Genomic DNA, 18349 nt, shown 5'->3' on the forward strand with positions numbered 1-18349 from the left:
GAAACATGGTCAGTTTCTTGAGTTGATCCTCAGCCACATGGAAGTGAACCTGGCAGGACAAAGTGAGCTGCCTGCCACCCCAACTTCACCCTGGAAAGTGAGAGGAGCCCCATCAGCCACAGCCTGCCCCGGCCCCAGCCACATCTTTCCGTATGGTTTGGAATATAGTATGTAGTTAAATATCTGCTGAATGGAAGAATAAACAAGCGAATGAATAGATGAGTAGAACCTGTAGCTGGGAAATTGTGGTGGAAAACAAACAACGCCAGAGTTAGAACGGTATCTTTTTACTGAAGCTTACAATTTCACTGGACTTTTGGCCCCAAGTGAAAAAAACTGGAAAAAAAAGCATTGGCAGTAGGGGGTGACATGGTCCCCTGGGGACTGAAGCTGAGCACAGTGTGGCAGGCAAGGGAAGGGTCCAAGTCTCAGAGGGCAACTGCCTGGCCAAAGATATCCAAAGGGCATATACCCAAGCTCCCTGAGCAGGGATAGCCCCCGGCATTTAGAAGTTCACACACGAGGATTCGTGGATGTGGGAAATTCAAGCCACTGTCCTACAGGAAAATCTCTCTTATTCTCAGAGTCCATCGTGGAGAAACTGGGCTCTGGACAAGATGGCCTGGGTGAGGGGAGACAGGCACTAATGGTAAGAAGCTGACAAGGGTTTACTATTAGCAGCAGGATAGAAAGGAAACCTGGAGGCCAGACTGGACACTAACTCCACTGCCATGACTGGCACCTCCTGCCTCTGGTACCAGGCTGTGCCAGCCAACTGTTTGGGAGTGGCAGAACAGTCAACTGCCAAGACTTGCTTTAGGTCAGGCTCTTATGTGGGTAGCCACAGGCCAGGGCCTCCCTATTTGGTGACTCTGATGTAGGACTTCCAGCTTCTGGGAACTGTGCTGTGCCAAGCAAGGAAGAATTTCTATAAGGGACAGGAAGGGAGGCCCACATGCTTCTCCCATGCTAAAGAGCCAGGAAAGTCCTTGGAGGTTGGGTCATAGCATCCGAGACGCTGTCATGGTGACAAAGTCCTCGAAGCTGAGCCGAATGTTACCCTGTACAGCGGTGTCCTTCTCCCGAAAGGCCTCAGTCAATAACTGTAGCTGGGTGCACACCTGGATGAAGCGGTCGAGTTGCATGGCAGGGTTGGCAGAGCGAGGGCAGTAGCGGGAGACCAGGAGCTGGGTGAACTGCGGGCTCAGGTTGTAGCCCATCTGGGACAGAGCTGGAGAGGGGCACAGAGAACAGACACAAAAGCCTGCTGTGAGCACCTCCATCAACCCCTAACACTGGAGCACAGCAGACTGGGGGATTTTGAGGATCAGCACAGAAGCATAAAGAGACAATGAAATCCCAAGATCTGTTCAAGACGTCAGGAGCACGGCAGGGACTCGGCTACTCTCCTTCATTGAAAGCCCCCCCTCTTCCACATTTCCCTTGTTGTTTATTCTGGGATGACAGTGATTTATCTGTAGTCATCTCTGGCTCATCTGCACACAGAAGAAACCCAAGCTCCCTGGGACCACCCTGTGGAGGGCAGACCTCCAAGGCGGCACAGCCCTGGGGGAGCAGCAAGCCTAAGGGCCCACAGAGCTAAAGCCGAAGTGAGATTTGATCTGGGTTGGTAAGTTATGTGGAGAAGGCAGGAAGCCTTCTGGGCACGCTGGCTTTCTTCTGGCCAGGGCAAGGTGCTTAACCCCTCTATCCTTCTGTCTTATCACCACTAAAATGGAGCTGATACTTAGGGGCTGGGGATTTAGCTCAGCGGCATAAGCGCCTGCCTTGCAAGCAGGCAGTTGTGAGTTCGATCCCTGGTACCGATAAAAAAGGAAAAAGACAAAAAAAAAAAAAAAAAAATGGAGCTGATACTTAACCTTGTGGGTTCGGTAAGAATTAAAGGGGGTGATCATGTCCTAAACTTAGCACAGTGCCTGGCCCTTAGTAAGTACTGTTTTAATGCAATCACTGTCTCCCTACATGTGACTTCTAGACAGTTCCAAGACTGCCACCTCCCCCTGAGATGCTTCCTGCCTTCTTCTCCACATAACTTACCATCCCAGGATCAAACCTCAGCTCACCTTTAGCTCCGTGTATACTTAGGCAAGTTATATACATTAAGCCTCAGTTTTCTCCTTTGTAGAAAGGAGACCGTAAGGGATCCTCACCAAGGGCTGTGGAATAATAAATGGGATCTAATGCATGGGAAGAATGAGCTTATACACCTATTAATAATGCTTATTACAGTGCCCAAGGCATAGCAAGCATTCACTAAATACTAGTTTTGCTGCTGTCAGTGTCAGCCTTTCCCACATCCACAACAGAAGTTGGGAAGAGTAATGATCATCTCCTCTCTGCCGGGAGTGCATGCGGCGTGCTCACTCCCACCAGACTCCTTTAGTCTGAGTGAAACCCTGACCAGGGCAAGGAACTAGACTCTGGAAGCCGTTTCCCCCTCCTCAGTAGCAAAACTCTCTTGTTGAGTTCCTACAGTTCCTTCCCCCACTGGCCTTATAGAGTCTAGAAAGATACCTAGACCTGTGGCTTCAGATGACCTTACCCAGCTGCAACTTTAGAGTGCTCTGAGTCCCACACTGGGAAAGAGACTGGGACCAAGAGAGCCCATCTTTCTGAGGCCCTGCGCAGAGCTCTTTCCATCCTCCATGCTAGGAATGAGAGGAAGTGATCACACACACAGAACACACTGGTCTCCGAGTGCCCAGGGCATCACCTTTCCTCCTCTTAGGCTCTGTGTCATCTGGGGCTATGTCACCCAGCTTAGCCGGACCGGCGGGGTGTCCCACCACCAGGTGCTCCAGCCCTCATTCTCTGCTTGCTCTGGATCTCAACTGAGTGCCCCAACCAGGTCACAACAGTGAGGTAAATGGACCTGCACTAAGGGACATTTTGGGGTAGATAGAGGTGAATATTTGGCAGTGAGAAGAAAAACTTTGTTGCATCGTAGGGAGTAAAGAGAGTCTACCTCTGGCCTGCCCACCATGCACCTTCCAAGCCCTCACCTTGCTGCAGTTCTGTGTAGCTGATGGAGCCTGAATGGTCCCGGTCATACTGCTGAAAGAGGTTCTTCCACTGCTGGATGAATTTCCATAGGGCTGAGAAACCATAGACATCAATGTGGCCTGACTTGGTCTTGTCAAACATGTCTGAGGGGTAGCAAAAAGGAGGAGAGGAAGGTCTCAAAACCGAGGGCCAAGCATACCACTGAGGGAGCCCTACTACCCTGGCTGGCTTGGGAGAGTCCACAGAACCAAGGCTTTAGGCCAAGATCCCTGTATCTAAGACACCAGTATCAAATGCAGCACCAGCCTCCAACCCAGCTGCCCTCAGTTCCATCCCAACAGAGCTGTTTTCGCCACTGGTGTGGTGGCTGCATCACAAGGAGTTGGATCCATGCAAATCCCAATCCTTGCTGTTTACTACCCGAGGTGGGGCAGGGGGATCCCTATATACAGGATGGGAAACTGAGTCAACCTATAACTTAGTGGTCTGGAACTTAGGAAAGATCCAAGGGAAAGAACTCTCAGTCCAGGGATTCGCGCTTTGAAACCAGCTTCCTCCTTGACCAAAGGACTTGTCCTCAGAGTGGCTGCCTGCCCATCTAGTGTCAACTGTCAGGTGGCTCTGCCCCAGCTCAAGCCCACAGAGAAGGGCCAGGACTCACTTATCATCATGAGGCATGTCTCATCATTGAATGAGGACCAGTTGGAGTTGACCAGAGCCTGTTTCAGTTCCTTGATGGAGATGTAGCCACTTCTATCAGCGTCCACAGACTGAAACCAGGAGTAGGCTTCGGGATCTACATTGGGAGGAGCGCCACCTGGGGAAAGGCATGTAACACCTTGGAGTCAGACCTTGGTTTCAAAGCCAATTTGCAGAAATGACAGGAAGCTTCAGTGCCTTACTAGCTAGATTTCCCTACCCACAAGGCCTCACAAATCTGCCTACTAGTTTTCCATCGAGCTGACATTCTCACTGATGAAAGAGGCTTTCAGTAGACTTACAAGCATTTGCAGTTGGTTTCTGCTCCAAGAATCCTTTACACATTTTGAATATGCACCAGTCACTTCTCTGTTTCCTGTCCCCCTCTAGCACATCAACAATTTTCTGGAAAAGGTAAGCTTAAAGATGGAATGGCAGATGAAAGTGGAAAAGCAGAGAAGCCTATCTTTTGAAAAACTTAAGAGAGTTAACTGCCACAAAAGGGGCTCACAACAAGACCTAAGTAGCAGAGAGCACCATGGGTAATTGGGGAAGGCAGAAATCAGTGAGGCCAGAGGAAAAAAGGTTTGCCAGTTGAGGGCTGAGTCTGACCTTGGATGGGAAATTCAGGTCAGTGCCATCTACCTTCCTGAAGTGTCATGAGGGAGTGAGGGTCACACCTGACAGGAGAGATTTCATAAAGTGTGTGGATTTGGATTCAAATCTTGGCTCTGATCCTTACTAGTTTGTGTGACTTTAAGCAAAATACGTAATTTTCCTATTTCTAAAATGAACTTTCCAGGGGGGTTGTAATGATTAAATAACAGTACAATAAGGCCCTTAGCACAGGCCCTGGAATAAGTGAGGTTGGAGAGATTTTTGCAGAGGAAGGAATATTACAACTGAATCTGAAAGGATGATGAAGCGTGAGATGAGGAAAAGACACAGCAGATGGCAGAGGGCAGGTGCACTCAGAGGACTCCAGAGGTCTCGGGTTGGTGGCAGGGCAGTGGGGTAACAAGGGACAAAGCTGGACAGAGCCATTAGAATGTTCCTTCAGGCAGATAAGTCTGTCTTCCAGAACAGTGGTACTCAAGTACGGAAGGTGGCACCTCCCAGGGACATCAATGCAGGTGACGAATGGCTCATGCTTTAAGTAGGGCTGCCAGCGGAGCAGTGGGTGGAAGAAGTGTCGCCAGGCAGTGGCGGTTAAACAAAAGGAAGCAGCAGAAGGCTGCAGAAGCTGAGGCGTGAGGCCCAACTCGCCACGCTTCTCCAGCCCCAGAGATGCCCTCTCGCTTCTGGCCTGGAGGATTAAGCCTTGAACCAGGGGCTGGTTTCTCTGTAGTGACTTCCAATGGGCTTAGAGACAAGATGTTAAAACAGATGAGGAAATCTCCTGATGTGCTGTCAAGCTGAACGCCAAAGGCCAGATGCTCTGGGCTCTGTGAAGATTAAATGCTACTAGTTGGCAGTGCTCAGAAGCCCCAAGGTGTGAGCATCTCCTCCAGGGCCACCTGCCTGAGTAAAGACACTCAGATGCTGTTTCCCACTAGGGCATTCCCCGGAGGTCCTTCCTGTGCACCAAAGTGGCTTCAGGCTGCCTTGCTGGTGGCTTAGTCTCCTGGGAACAATCACTCTGTGAAGGAGCTGACTGAAATGAGTTTGGTGGGAAGCAAGGGGCTGGCACCTGCTCTCCCTGATCCTAAGGCTGCTCAGAAATCCCACTGAGGCCAAAGACCCCAGCTAAGGCTCTCTGCACCAGCGAGGTCTCTCAGCTCCTGTCCCACCCCTGTCATGTCTAGCAGCTCCCCTTCGGTTTCTCTGCTGTTCCTTTCTCCTATCTCATCTTCCTGCCTGCCTCAGTATCTTTTAATGGTAAGGCTCGTGTCATATCTGCTGTCATATTAAATGCTAAAGTCTTCCCATTCTAAGAATGCCCTAGAATGAGCCCTCTTGCATAATATTGTTTACTAAGCCCTTCCCATGAGCCAGATACTTTCTCACTTAAGCCTTATAACAACCATAGGAGGCAGGTACTGTTTCCATTTACAGATGTGGACACTGAAGCTTAAAGAGTTGAAACGGTTTGGTCAGGTCAGAAGGTAGTTTGACCTCAAGCCAACCTTTCAAAACTATACTGTCTTGCCTTTCTATAAAGGCAGCCAAGTCTCCCTCACATAGGAATGGGCTTTCTCCCCCAGGAGAATACATCAGTGTCTCCAATTATTTACTGACCTCCTCTTCCCCATGATGTACACATTCTCTCTGACTGCCTGGTGGCTCACAGAGCTCCTGCATGAACCAAGTATCCATTCCCGTATTACTGATGTCAGGGGATGTGCTTTGGCCAAATGAACATAAACAGACATGTGGAACTTCAGAACAGCAACTCTTTTTTTTTTTTTTTTTTTTTAATTGGTACCAAGGATCGAACTCACGACTGCCTGCTTGCAAGGCAGGCGCTTATGCCGCTGAGCTAAATCCCCAGGCCCCAGAACAGCAACTCTTAAGAGGCACTGACCATCCCTACTAGCTTTCTTCTCCTTTTCTCTGCCACAAAGATAATATCATGAACAAGGGATGCTCCTTCAGCCTGGATCCCAGAAAAGACACACGGAACAGAAACTCAGCTGCCAACCTGCAGCTGCTGACACATAAGCAGCAGTAAATAAGTATGAGCAAGCAATCAAAATAAATGTTTGCTGTGAGCCAAGGAGAGTTTGGAGTTGATGGTACCACAGTAAAGCTGACAGTCTTCTATCTGCTGATAGACTGGAAGCAAAATGCAAGCATGCCAGAGACCAGGATACCTGCATAGCCACAAAAAGCACAAGCACGAGCTGTGAGTAGCTCAGAACCAGCTCAGAGGCACCCAGAGTCCAAGACACCACTTACCTTGTCCATAGGGTCCAGGCTGCTGTGCACCATAGGATCCTGGGGGTGGCTGACTGTAAGGTCCCCCTGGAGCTGCACCACCATACGGTCCTCCCGGAGTTCCAGCACTGGGATATCCATAGGGCCCTCCGCCAGCTGGTGGTCCATAAGGGCCTCCAGGAGCAGGACCCCCATAACCACCACCATACTGTCCCCCTCCGCTGTGGGGGGATGCTGGGTAGTAGCTGCCTGGAGGAGCTCCAGGCGCCTGTCCTGCAGCTCCTGGGCAGCCCTGTGGGAAGATATTGGTTTTTATGATGATGTCAGAAACTACAAAAGTATGGCACTTCATAACTATAAAGCACTTCCACTGCCATTCTTTCAGCTGATTTTATTGTGCAGGCTGGAATTATGGTCCCTTTGCTTAGGTGGGAAACCTGAGGCTTCTAAGTAAGTGTGAGTTATCCAAGGTCACGCCATCAATGGCTTGCAGAGTGAAGGCCGGACTCTTGCTCTCTCGACTCCCCTTTTCCTGTACACCAAGGGGTTCTACAAAGGTGGGATCATGTCTGGTTTGACATTTTGTCACCAGCTCCCAGTGCACAGTGAGCACTCAGGAAATATTCATTATATAATGATTATATATATAATTTATTATATAATTTGATTCATTCTACATGTGAATCAAATAGAATTCTGAATATGTACCCTGTGTAACGCCCATCTTCATGTGCAGAATTCACAGCAGTTTTCATGCCACACAGCCCTGACACTCTTGGTGACCGGACAGCACACATACATCCGCTCATATCCTCCATACTTTACGCCAAGTTGACATATAAAAATGTTTCCCTAGTTTCACTCACAACTCCGAGGCAGGAAGGGGAAACCCATTCCTACGCCGATATGGCACAATGGCAAAAAAAACTAATGACTTCCCCTCTCTAAGCTTCTGCTGTAAAATGGGACTGACGATAGTGTCTACTCAGCCATCATATGAATGAAGTAAGACCAGTTATGTAAAGCACTTGACACAGGTCCTGACACAGAGTAACCACTCAACACGCATTAACTATTAATACTAGTCCTCTATAAAGAAGAGGAAACAAGTCCAGAGAAGTTGTACAGACTCAGAAAAGGCCAGCCAAAGAATCCAGGTCTCCTGAATGAAAGACCATGCCATTTGTGTATTAGAACCTACATGGGAGCAGTGAGACTCGTGTGCATCTCCACATGCCACAAGTCAGTGACCTGGGAGGCTTGAGTTCCACTATATGTCCCTAAATGGCTAGCACCGGGCCTGGCGGAACGTATCACCAGCACATCTGCAGTCCTGCTGGGTCAAGTGCGCAGGTGGCCAAGTTCCAAGGGCAGTATAAGTTCCAGTATGTTCCAGATCAACGTGTAGGTGCCCCAGTGGCCTAGCACTGAACGTTTGGGGTTTCTTTTTATTGTGTTTGATCCTTCCTGAGACAGTTACTCGCAAGGTTAGGGCCAAACTCATACTTCACCTAAAAGGGATCTGCTTGCTCAAGGAAGACAGGAGTCAAAGGAGAGGGCAGGAAGCAGGCCCTGCCAACCTCTCCCCTCAGTATCGGGGGCCCTGTTCCTCCCTGGAAGCTCCCAGCAGCAAGACTCTCACAGACAATGAAATCATGACACATCTTGATTCAAAACTCAGCTCTGACCAGCTGAGTTCATGCCTGCTTCTTCACAAAGTATAGTAATCCTTTCCTTACTGGATTGTTCCATGTAGTGCACAAAATATATGTAGCAGAATTCAGTTAGTTTAATCTTTAGCTAAAGAATCCTTTTACTAAATGAACAAAATTGATCAAAATAACCAGCTCTGGCTAAAGCCAGAGGGAGTGCCCGAGTCCTAACCATGGGGGCCTCCTGCTTTGCTAGATTCTGAGAGGACTTGGAAGAACCCTCAGAATGACCCACAAGATAGTCTGTAAACCACTAATGGAAGAAAAACAGTTTTAACAACAATGCTTGGACTAAGCAATGACAAAGCATTGCTGTTACTCTTCTTATTATATGAATTATTAGTATCAGCAAAGTCCTGGGCCAGGTACACCCTGCGGGGCTTAAAGATAGTAAGATATTCTGAAGAAAACTCACAATTAACAGAAGGGTCTGGGGATACTCTGTAACATCTAATGGAACAGCATAAAAAATGGGTGTTTAATACATAAGCTACTTGCCACAGAACTGCAAAGGAAAGAGGAGAAAATCAGAGAGGGATTCCACAAGAAAATGACATTTTACCTGGCACTTCAGAATTAATGAAATTCCTAAGGAACTTGGAGAGGTGTGACAAGAGAGGTACCCTGACAGCCAGTAATGTAACTTACGTCTCATTTTACAGATGGGAAAATTAAGGCTGGGAGAGGAAAGCAACTGCCCAAGTGCCCAAGAGTAAAAGTCAGAAGTGGACAGGACTACTTCACCAGCCCACATCAAATGACCCCCACTGCCTTTGCTACCGTGCTCCTTCATTATAGGCAACAGGGCACAGAGATTCCAGGGGACATGCTGGACACTAAGCCAGGAAGCAGCTGCTTCCAGAAACCCTGTGAGCAAGGCTCTCCCTAGCCAGGGAGACCTGAGGCACCGCTCTCCGATCTGGGAAATGCTCCCAGACAGCAAAGCAGATTCAGCCGGGCAGGCCTTCTGTCCTACCTATCACAGTGCAGGCCTGTGCATCTGGAGCAATCTGGCAGCAACAAAACCCCTCTTTCCTCTCCCACAGAAAAGCCCCATAAAGCACTTTCACATATGCAAACACTGCTGGCAGAAAAAGGAATACATTAGCAGGCCCACTTCTCAGACAGAGAAACTGAGTGCAGAGCTGTGAAATGACTTCGTTCAGCAAGTATTTACAGAGCACAACTTAAGAGCACAAAACTAAAGGGGACTCTGCCTTTGAGTGGCCCACATCTTACTATAAAATAATCTGGTCAATGCCATCAGAAAAACCTACTTACACGCTAGGAAAGCAGCATGGACACAGGACTCTGTTCCATTTGCTGAATGAAAATGAGCAACCACATGAACAATTCATGAAGTAAATCATAAAGTCTTCCTGGAAGAGGAAGCAGTAACATCAGACACCTAGGTATCCCTCCTGAGAGAAGGCAGGGAAGGATGCTCCTGACAGAAGAAGACAGTACAGACCTACGGGTGAATATGATGTGGTCAGGGAATGAGCCGGAAAAGAGAATACAGTGTGAATCCAGAAAGGCACTTTACACACTCCTCGACCGACCACATTTCCCATCATCTTTTAGTTAGCCAAGTTAACTGCGTCTTCTCCCAACAATAAGCTCCCCGGGGGCAGATGCTGGGCCTTGGTCATCATGGTAACCCAGGGTGCAGCACAGTGCCTGGCACCTGCAAGCCTCCATAAATATTTGAACCGAGGAACACCACTTTAAAGAGTTTGGGCTTCCTGCCATAGAAAATAGTACCAACAGAAGGGTTTCCAATAAGGAGGAATGTGATCAAAGCCTTGCTTAGAGAATTAACCAGAAGTGTGGGTGATGAGCTAGCGTGGCAAGGTAGCCCAGGTGCCATGCAGGGCATGAACCAGACAGTGGAGTCAGGAACAGGGCGGACGGTATGGGTTCTCAAGCTATTTCAGAGATAGACTCAACATGACTTGGGAACTAATTAGATTAGGAAAGAGACAGGGGGAGTGAGGAGAGAAGGGTTTAGGATGACTCAGGTTTCCAGCCTGCACACATAGAGGAGGCAGAACCAACACCTGGGGTGGAATCCAACTGGGGAGGGAGTTCGGGAAGATGGGAGGTAGAGTCTCTGAGTTGTCAGGAAAAGTTCGAGTCAGAAATGAAAACCGGACTCCACATTGTTTATATCACTTCATGCTGCCAACTCTTTTGAGAGTGTTTCCAAGAGTATTTCATACTGATAAACACAAGATTGAGAAACAGGGGGAAAAATGAAGAGTTCAGTAACCATGGTTACTGAAGCATCACACAAAAACTATCTCTGGGTCTTTAGTTGATTACACAGCTGGTTAATCAGCCTCACTGATTATATTCAATATATTAGGGGGTTGGGAGACAGTTATTATTGAGGCTCCATTAATTACTTCCAGTTCAATCAGGTTTCACTGATCCTCAGTATTGGGAGGTAAGTGATATTTTCCCCATTTTAGGGATGAGAAAATTAAGGTGCAGGAATTTAATAATGTGCCTAAGGTCATATGGTTAGAACAGGAGAGTTGGGACTCAAAACAGGTCTGCAGGAATGAGTGCCTAGCATGTAGCAGCACCAACGATTGCGCTATATCTGTCAAATCTGATGGCTTTCCAGAGCAGACAGCGATAGGGGAAAAGGTTGAAGTAGGCAACCTTAACCTTACGGTAGGACCTTCAGGCCCAGAAATCACAGTATCTCTGAAGAATCTTACTATTTCTTCACTTTAACACTGAGACCCAATTTGAGAACCACATTATCAGAAGAAACCCCAAAGACCTTGCAGTCCAGCCTCTGAGTCATAAAGGAATCTCTGCAGTACCACCTGGAACCTTGCAAGTGATGAAGCCCATCCTCTCCCAAATAACCCACTGTTAAAGTCCTGTATTTTCTTTTAGTTTTGAGAACCATTCTTCTGCCTCCAAGACTCTTGTGAGTCTCAGAGGTATCAAAGGCTGGGCCATGCTGGGTCCTGATGAGGAGGGAGGAGGCTGCACCACAGAGACAAGCTTGCATGTCACAGCTACCCCTGTAGTGTTTGCTGGAACAGGGGAAGCAGAAGCTAAGGGGTTAAACAATCACAAGTCAGAAGGAATGATTTGGGCACATCCTAGCAGGGCCTCCTAAAATATTTAAAGGACAGAAACATGCAGCCAATGACCAGTGCGCCAAGAACTGTCCCAACACTTCAATTATCTCCTCTGTGCTGACCCTCCAAAACCTTCCTCTAGCTTTATCTCCCTTGAGCAACTCACGCATCCAAAGGCCTTCTTTCCCACCCTACACCTCCCTCTGGTTCTCATTTCCTGACACGTCCGCCTTACAGGCACCCACACTCAAAGCTCATTGCTCTTCTGGGGACCCCTTTCTTTCCTTCTGCCTCTTAATGAGGCACCAAGTTTTCTTAACTTTACCTCCCAAATGCTTCTCAAACCAACCTTCACCAGTCTTTGTTCTCTTAAGCCTGCCTTACTTCAGTAGCTTCAAACCGACCTACCTCCATCAATCCATTTCCACAGTGCCCCAAGGTAAGGGCTCCAAAGGACCGAACTAACCCTTCACCAGCTCCTCTGCTACTCTTGACCTCCCTTCTCCCCAAAGGCATAAAAGGCACTTTGAGATCTGGTCCCTGCTTACTCTTCCGATCTCTTTTTTTTTTTTTTTTGGGGGGGGGTACCAGGGATCAAATTCACAACCTTGTGCTTGCCAAGCAGATGCTTACACCACTGAGCTAAATCCCCAGCTCTTTTCTGTTCTTACTTCTTGTACCTTTTACTTCATCATTACCACACTGATCTTAAAGCTCCTCCAAAACACTGAGCTGTCTTACTTGTTTCCCCAGTCCTCGTGAAGTTATTTCCTCTGCTAGTATGCAATTCCTTCACACACTTCACTCCCACTAGTGATCTGAAGTCTGGCTTAAACATCACCTCCTGTAGGAATCCTCCTGCATTCCTAGTGAGTTAGGTACCCTTCCTGTGCTGTCCTAGGAGTACATTTCTCACACTGACTCTGCAATCTACGAATCTGTCTTCTTGTTGCACTTGGAGTGTTGACTACATGGCAAACACCACAGCAAGCCCTTAACATGAATTCTCTCATTTAATATTTACAGTAACTCTGAGATAGGTACTATTATGATCCCATTCTAAAGAAGGAGAAAGCATGCTTCAGACCTTTGCAACAAACTTCTGTAAGGAAGTGGAGAAGCAGGAACTTAAAAGACAAATTTCTCTGACCTCAGAGACCAAGATCTTAACACTGAAATACATCAAGCTGGTTCAATCACACGGCCAATGGGTACTTGAGTTTTATGATTCCAACACCCAGTCCATGCTTGAATACTCTGGGCTGTAGGCAGTGGAAAATTACAGGAATTGTGATTCCTCGCAATTGGCTGGGATCCTCCCAGGCTATGTAGTGGGTGGAGGGGAGGCAGCACTGACTGAGCCTTTAGATGACTTTAAACAACCAGTTTCCTTTCTTAGAACACCTAGGACAAGGAATCAGGTAGCGGTAACACGGTAGGCAAAAAAAGTTCTCTTTCTTATTCTATTTCAGATACTTTTTTTTTCTCTGTGCTCCTTTTCAATATTTCACTCCAAGAATAAGCCCAGACAGCATGGTAAATGAAGGAGCAAAAGCTGTCACCTTACACTGCCGAGTACACTACATGCTAGCAATGCAACAGGCTTTCCGTACGCTTTGTTGCATTGCATCCCTTTTCACAGTTATTATTTCTCCTACAGCCCTCAGACGTTTGTCCAACAGGATATAATTGTTAAATGGTAGAGTTAGGATTCTAGCCCAGTTCTGTCTAGCCGGTCACTGCTTCTAGGATGCATACAAATTATTCTCAAAGCTCATTAAGATACAGATTTCTGGGCACAGACCAAGTCTGAGGTAGGACTCAAAAATATGAGGTTTTTGTTTTGTTTATTGTTGTCTTGTAGTACTGAGGACTGTTTTTGAGACTAGGTCTTACTGTGTAATTTGGGCTGGGCTTGAACTCACTAGGTTGTTCAGGCTGGCTTCAAGCTCATGGCAATCTGCCTGTCGTGGCTGCCCAAGTACTGGGATTACAGGTATGTGCCACCACACCCAGCTTCTATAGGACTGAGAACTGAAACCGGGGCCTGTGCACTGAGCTACATCTGAAATCCTTCTTAAATTTTTTCTTATAAAACAGGGTCTAGCTAAATCACTAAATTGCTCAGGCTGGGCTCAAATTTGCCTCAGATTCCCAGAGTGCTGGGATTACAGACATGCACGAAAAGTAAAAAGTATCTTCTCTAAACAAAACTCAGATGCAGACTGAGTCACTGAGAGACAATGCACTCTGGCAATGTATTCCGAAACTGTACTCCGAAGAATACTATAGTGTTTTAAAATGACTAGCCAAAAAGCAAAAGAGGAATTCTATGGTGAAACACATTTAGCAAATTAAGAATTCTGAGATACCATATTATGAACAAATATATTCAACTGAATTTAACAAATGCCCCAAACTTATAAGACCACAGAATCCTCCTCTATAATAGCTATTGCTAGGCATGGTGACACACACTTGTAATTCTAGCAACTCTGGGAGACCGAGGCAGTAAGATGGCAAGCTATAGCCCACCCTGGTCAACTTTGTGATTTAGAAAAACCCCACCTCAAAATCAAAAATAAAAGTAAAAAAGGGCTGGAGATGTAGCTGAGTGTAAAGACCCTGGATTTAATCCTCAACGTTGAAAAAAAAAAAAACTATTAACATCTCACAAGACTCAGAAAATATAGCAGTTTACAAAACACTACTGTATTTTACATCCTCCTAATCCCAGCCAACACTGGCCTCTCTTCTTACTGCTAAGTATACAATAAAAGAAGTTTTAGGGGCTGGGGATTTAGTTCAGCGGCATAAGCGCCTGCCTTGCAAGCAGGCAGTCGTGAGTTCGATCCCCGGTACCGATAAAAAGGAAAAAGACCAAAAAAAAAAAAAAAAAAAAAGAAGTTTTAAATTCTAGCTCTGGCCTCCCTTCACTTGCTGTGTATGACCTTTAGCCCAGGTAACCTCTCTGGGCTTGTTCCTCAGATGTAGATTAGGGGTAATAACCCCTGCATGCTTAAGGGCCTCATGATGTGACTGAGATCCAGTTCCTGAGTAAACAGAATAGAGCTGCAATTCCTTCAAGGACCCTAGGACATCACATAGCATGTGGTTATGGTTAGTTGTATGCTAATGTACCACTTAACCTTGTTTTCTAAATTTTTCCTGCATGAGTTTTTTTCTTCTAATTTATAATGTGATTTCAGGCAATCCGGGATTCCTTTCTGGATAATGTCCTCCTCTTAAATGGAGGCTGTTATGAGGGCCTCCCAGGACTGACCTTCTAGGACTTTAGTAAAACTCAAAATACTAAAACCCGACACATGTTACATCGCACTCTGTAACAAGTGCTTTGTAAGCATCATCTCATTATTTTTCATAATAGCTCCATGTGTACCCTATTCTACCACATTTCAGAGGAAGAAACTTTGGCTTAGAAAAGCAAAATGTTAGTCGGGCGTGGTGGTGCATATCTGTAACACTAGCACTCTGGAAAGCTAAGGCAGCAGGATCACAAGTTGCAGCCCAGCCTAGGTAACTTAGTGAGGTTTTCATCTCGAAAAAAAAAAAAAAAAAATGAGCTTGGAATGTAGATCAGTGTAAAGGTCCTGGATTCAATACCCAGTGCCATCACCACCACCACCAGCACTACACACACAGAGGCAAAATATCTTGTTCAAGGGATCGAAACTAAGTATACGAACCTATTCTGGCTCTAAACTGCACTTAACCACTCTGTTTTGTCACCCAAAAAAGAATTCTGGATACAGAATCACATTGCTGTGGTTCTCAGCTAGTTCCAGATGAGATGAACTGGCAAGTGAAAAAGACGTATTTGCAGACAGCTGGGATTCTGACGTTGGCTCTGCTGCCTAACTGGTGTTAGTTACTTCTGATAAATTCTGTGTCTTCTCTGGATGTCACTTTTTCTACACGTGAAACAGAGATGTTGGATTACGTCAGTGATCACGCGAGGGTGCTTGTGGCGCCTGGTAAAACCACGGATTCTCCTGGTTATTGAGATGCAGTACGTGAAGGGTGGTCTGAAAATTTTGTTTTTAATTGGACGCTCCACATGATTAGAACCAGAGTTTTAAAGGTCTTGTCAACTTTGATCACCCCGCCCAGGACGCCTATAGTCTTAGGAGGGGTGTGGAACTCAGGCTTCGGCCAGTCTGGGTCTGTGGGGTTCAAAGTTCCCAAATCCTCGCGTAGGGGGAGTCAAAGGCCTCCACACCACCTCACGGATCAGTGGTCCGGAGTGACGTGAGCCTGCTGCCACTAGCAGTCCCTTTTCTCCTCTCTCTGGAGCGAGGCCTCGCTGAAGCGAATCTCGGAGTATAAACGTCGCGGAAAAAAGCAGGAGAAAGAGAAGCCAGGCAAACCCTAGTCTGGGCTTGGCACGCCCCCTACCTGGATCCGCGGACCCCTCACACACTCACCTGCCCATACGGATAACTTGCCATGGCGACTCTGACGTCACAACCAGCGAAAGGCGGGGCTTCCTGCTCTCAAAACTGCCCCTCCTGGGTCTAAAGGCGAGCCTGCTTCTGACTGGACGGACAGGCTGTCAATCTTTGGTGAAGTCAGCCAACGGAAATGACGCTACAGAGAGGAGGGTGGGTTCCTACCCGACAGCTCAGAGGCTAAGGGCAGGGTTAAAATACCCGGAAGTCTTGGTGGTTGTGCTGGAGCACTTGTCTCTCCCTTTTTCTGACTTAGAGTGGGTTCTAGGGCTGCTCAGGCCAAGATATTTAGTGAAATAACGGGCAGGTATTGCTGCGGCGGCCATGTTGTAATCTGGCTAATAGTGGCGTATAACTGTCGTCACTCCAAGTTTCCGCCCTAGGAGAACCCAGGCGGTTGCCATGACTACGAGGCACTGATCCCTGTCTCCTGGAAAAGATAGAGGCGATGGCGAAAGTACTCTCTCATGTCAAGGTAGCGCCCTCGGAGTGGGATATAGATCTGTGATCTTTGGCGGAGAAAAAAAAATCGATAGAGTAGGAGGAAAATTAGATGATCTAGTACCTCTTTCTTCATAAATGGAGAAATTGAGGTCCAAAAAGGCAGTGACTTACTTGCCCTAGTTCACAATGAGTTCATAACAAAGTGTGACCTAGAACTGGGTTCAATGGATGCCCCGGTCTCAGCAGTAAAGTCTATATTGTTTACCTTAGTAGGTCATCTCGTGGTTCCTAAGAGACCCCAACACATACCTAACTCTCTGAGTTCAAATCCTATACAGATAAATGTATAACTTAGAATTATAAATCTAGTACTTTACAAAATCACAGTGCTTATGATCGTGATGATTACCCATTGGATGGCCTGCAAAGCATGCTCCTTTACACCTGCAAAATAACGTCAGTCCCCCTGGCATCAAAGGCCTTTCACAATCTAACCCAACCTCACTTTTTAAATCTTTCCCACAGCACCAGTCTCTGTCCCACACTGTACTCCTATGTTCAATTGCATGATTCAGTACTCTTATTTGGGTGTGAGGATATTGATTTTATTACTTCTAATTATATGATTCTGGATGTTTTACCTAAGTCAGTTTCCTCAATTGTCAGAAATAAACATACTGGAAATTTGAAAATGAGCTTGCTAAATGTAGTGGCGCATGCCTGACAGCCTGTGATTCCAACTGCTTTGAAGCTTGAGGCAAAAAAAGATTGCAAGTCTGAAGTCAGTTTGGGTAAGTTAGTGAGACTCTGTCTAAAAACAATAATATAAATAAAGGAAGAAGGAAGAAGACAAAGAAAATGAGCATATTGTATTTATTTATGTCCAAACCTATGGTCAAATCACTGGTTGGTTCTTCCTTGTCATCCAGGTCTAAGTTGAGATAGTTCCTCCTAGGGAGATGAGAAATTCCTGGGCACCACATCTAAACTACATTGCTAACCCACACACATTCCAGAGGTCTACCGTACCACTGTGTCTTATTTTTTCATAATAGTCTTTACTTCTTTCAAGATTTGCATGCATCCTTTTACTGGACTAGCAGCTCCCATCTCCTATCTCCAGTCCTCCAAGCCTCAATTCCAATCCCATCCTTCACCCAATTTCCCCATGTTACATCCATCGTGAGTTAGCCACTCTTGCCAATCTCTTTTAGTACTTGTACTGTAGCTGTGCAATAACCCACCATACCTTCTATAAGAGTTCTCTTTCATATTTCCCCTAAACCCATTTTTCTTCATTTCAGAAAACTCAATCTCTCAAGCCAAAAACCTGGTATTTTTCTTATGTGTCTGTTTCTGTACTCAGTCCCCCACTTCCATTTGCTCTAATTAAAAAATATACCTGCATCTGTTCTTTTCTTCCTGTCTGCACTATCTGATCCAAGCCTTCATCATGTGTAGCCTAGCTCTCTACAGTAGCCACCTGACCAATGTCCCTGATTTCAGTTTTTTCCTCCACCCTTCATTCTCCATTGGACAGCCAGAGTGATTATCTTGAATGAGAATCAGATGATGTCATTCTTTGGCTTAAACTCCTCCAAGAGCTTTCCATCATATTTATAACAAAATTTAAACGTATGATTTTCATAGCCCTACATGACCCAGACCCTGCCTGTGTCACTGGCTTCACTGCCATCCATCGTTGTCTTTTTCAGTTCACCCCTGCCATACTGGCCTGATAGTCATCCCTGGAACATACTGAGCTCATTTCTGACTCCAATAAGTCCATCTTTGGACTTATTCTTTCCTCTTTCTAGAATATTATTCTCTAGAAATTTGGGAGAGCTTTCCACTGGTTGGCTCTTCCTTATCATTCAGGTCTAAGTTGAGATAGCTCCTTCTGGGGAGATTGGGAAATCCCTGGGCACCACATCTAAACTACATTGCTACCCCACACACATTCCAGTTGTCTACTGTGTCTTATTTTTTCATAATAGTCTTTACTTCTTTCAAGGTTTGC

At 46.4% G+C, this 18349-nt stretch overlaps 1 protein-coding gene across 1 annotated transcript; it reads right to left on the minus strand.

The window, feature by feature from the left end:
• Nucleotides 1-271: 271 nt before the first annotated feature.
• On the minus strand, nucleotides 272-15994 carry Pef1 (penta-EF-hand domain containing 1). The gene is made up of 5 exons (XM_003471090.5): nucleotides 15862-15994; nucleotides 6622-6892; nucleotides 3686-3841; nucleotides 3024-3167; nucleotides 272-1231 (listed from the first exon to the last, which is right to left on the minus strand). Exons 1-5 carry the CDS (start codon nucleotides 15883-15885, stop codon nucleotides 1002-1004), a joined length of 825 nt encoding a protein of 274 aa, XP_003471138.3. The 5' UTR covers nucleotides 15886-15994; the 3' UTR covers nucleotides 272-1001.
• Between the last annotated feature and the right edge of the window lie 2355 nt (nucleotides 15995-18349).

The sequence above is a fragment of the Cavia porcellus genome, unplaced genomic scaffold (assembly GCF_034190915.1).
Source record: "Cavia porcellus strain 051 isolate PalLab524CR breed Dunkin Hartley unplaced genomic scaffold, mCavPor4.1 scaffold_25, whole genome shotgun sequence".
In the NCBI taxonomy this organism is placed as follows: Eukaryota; Metazoa; Chordata; class Mammalia; order Rodentia; family Caviidae; genus Cavia; species Cavia porcellus.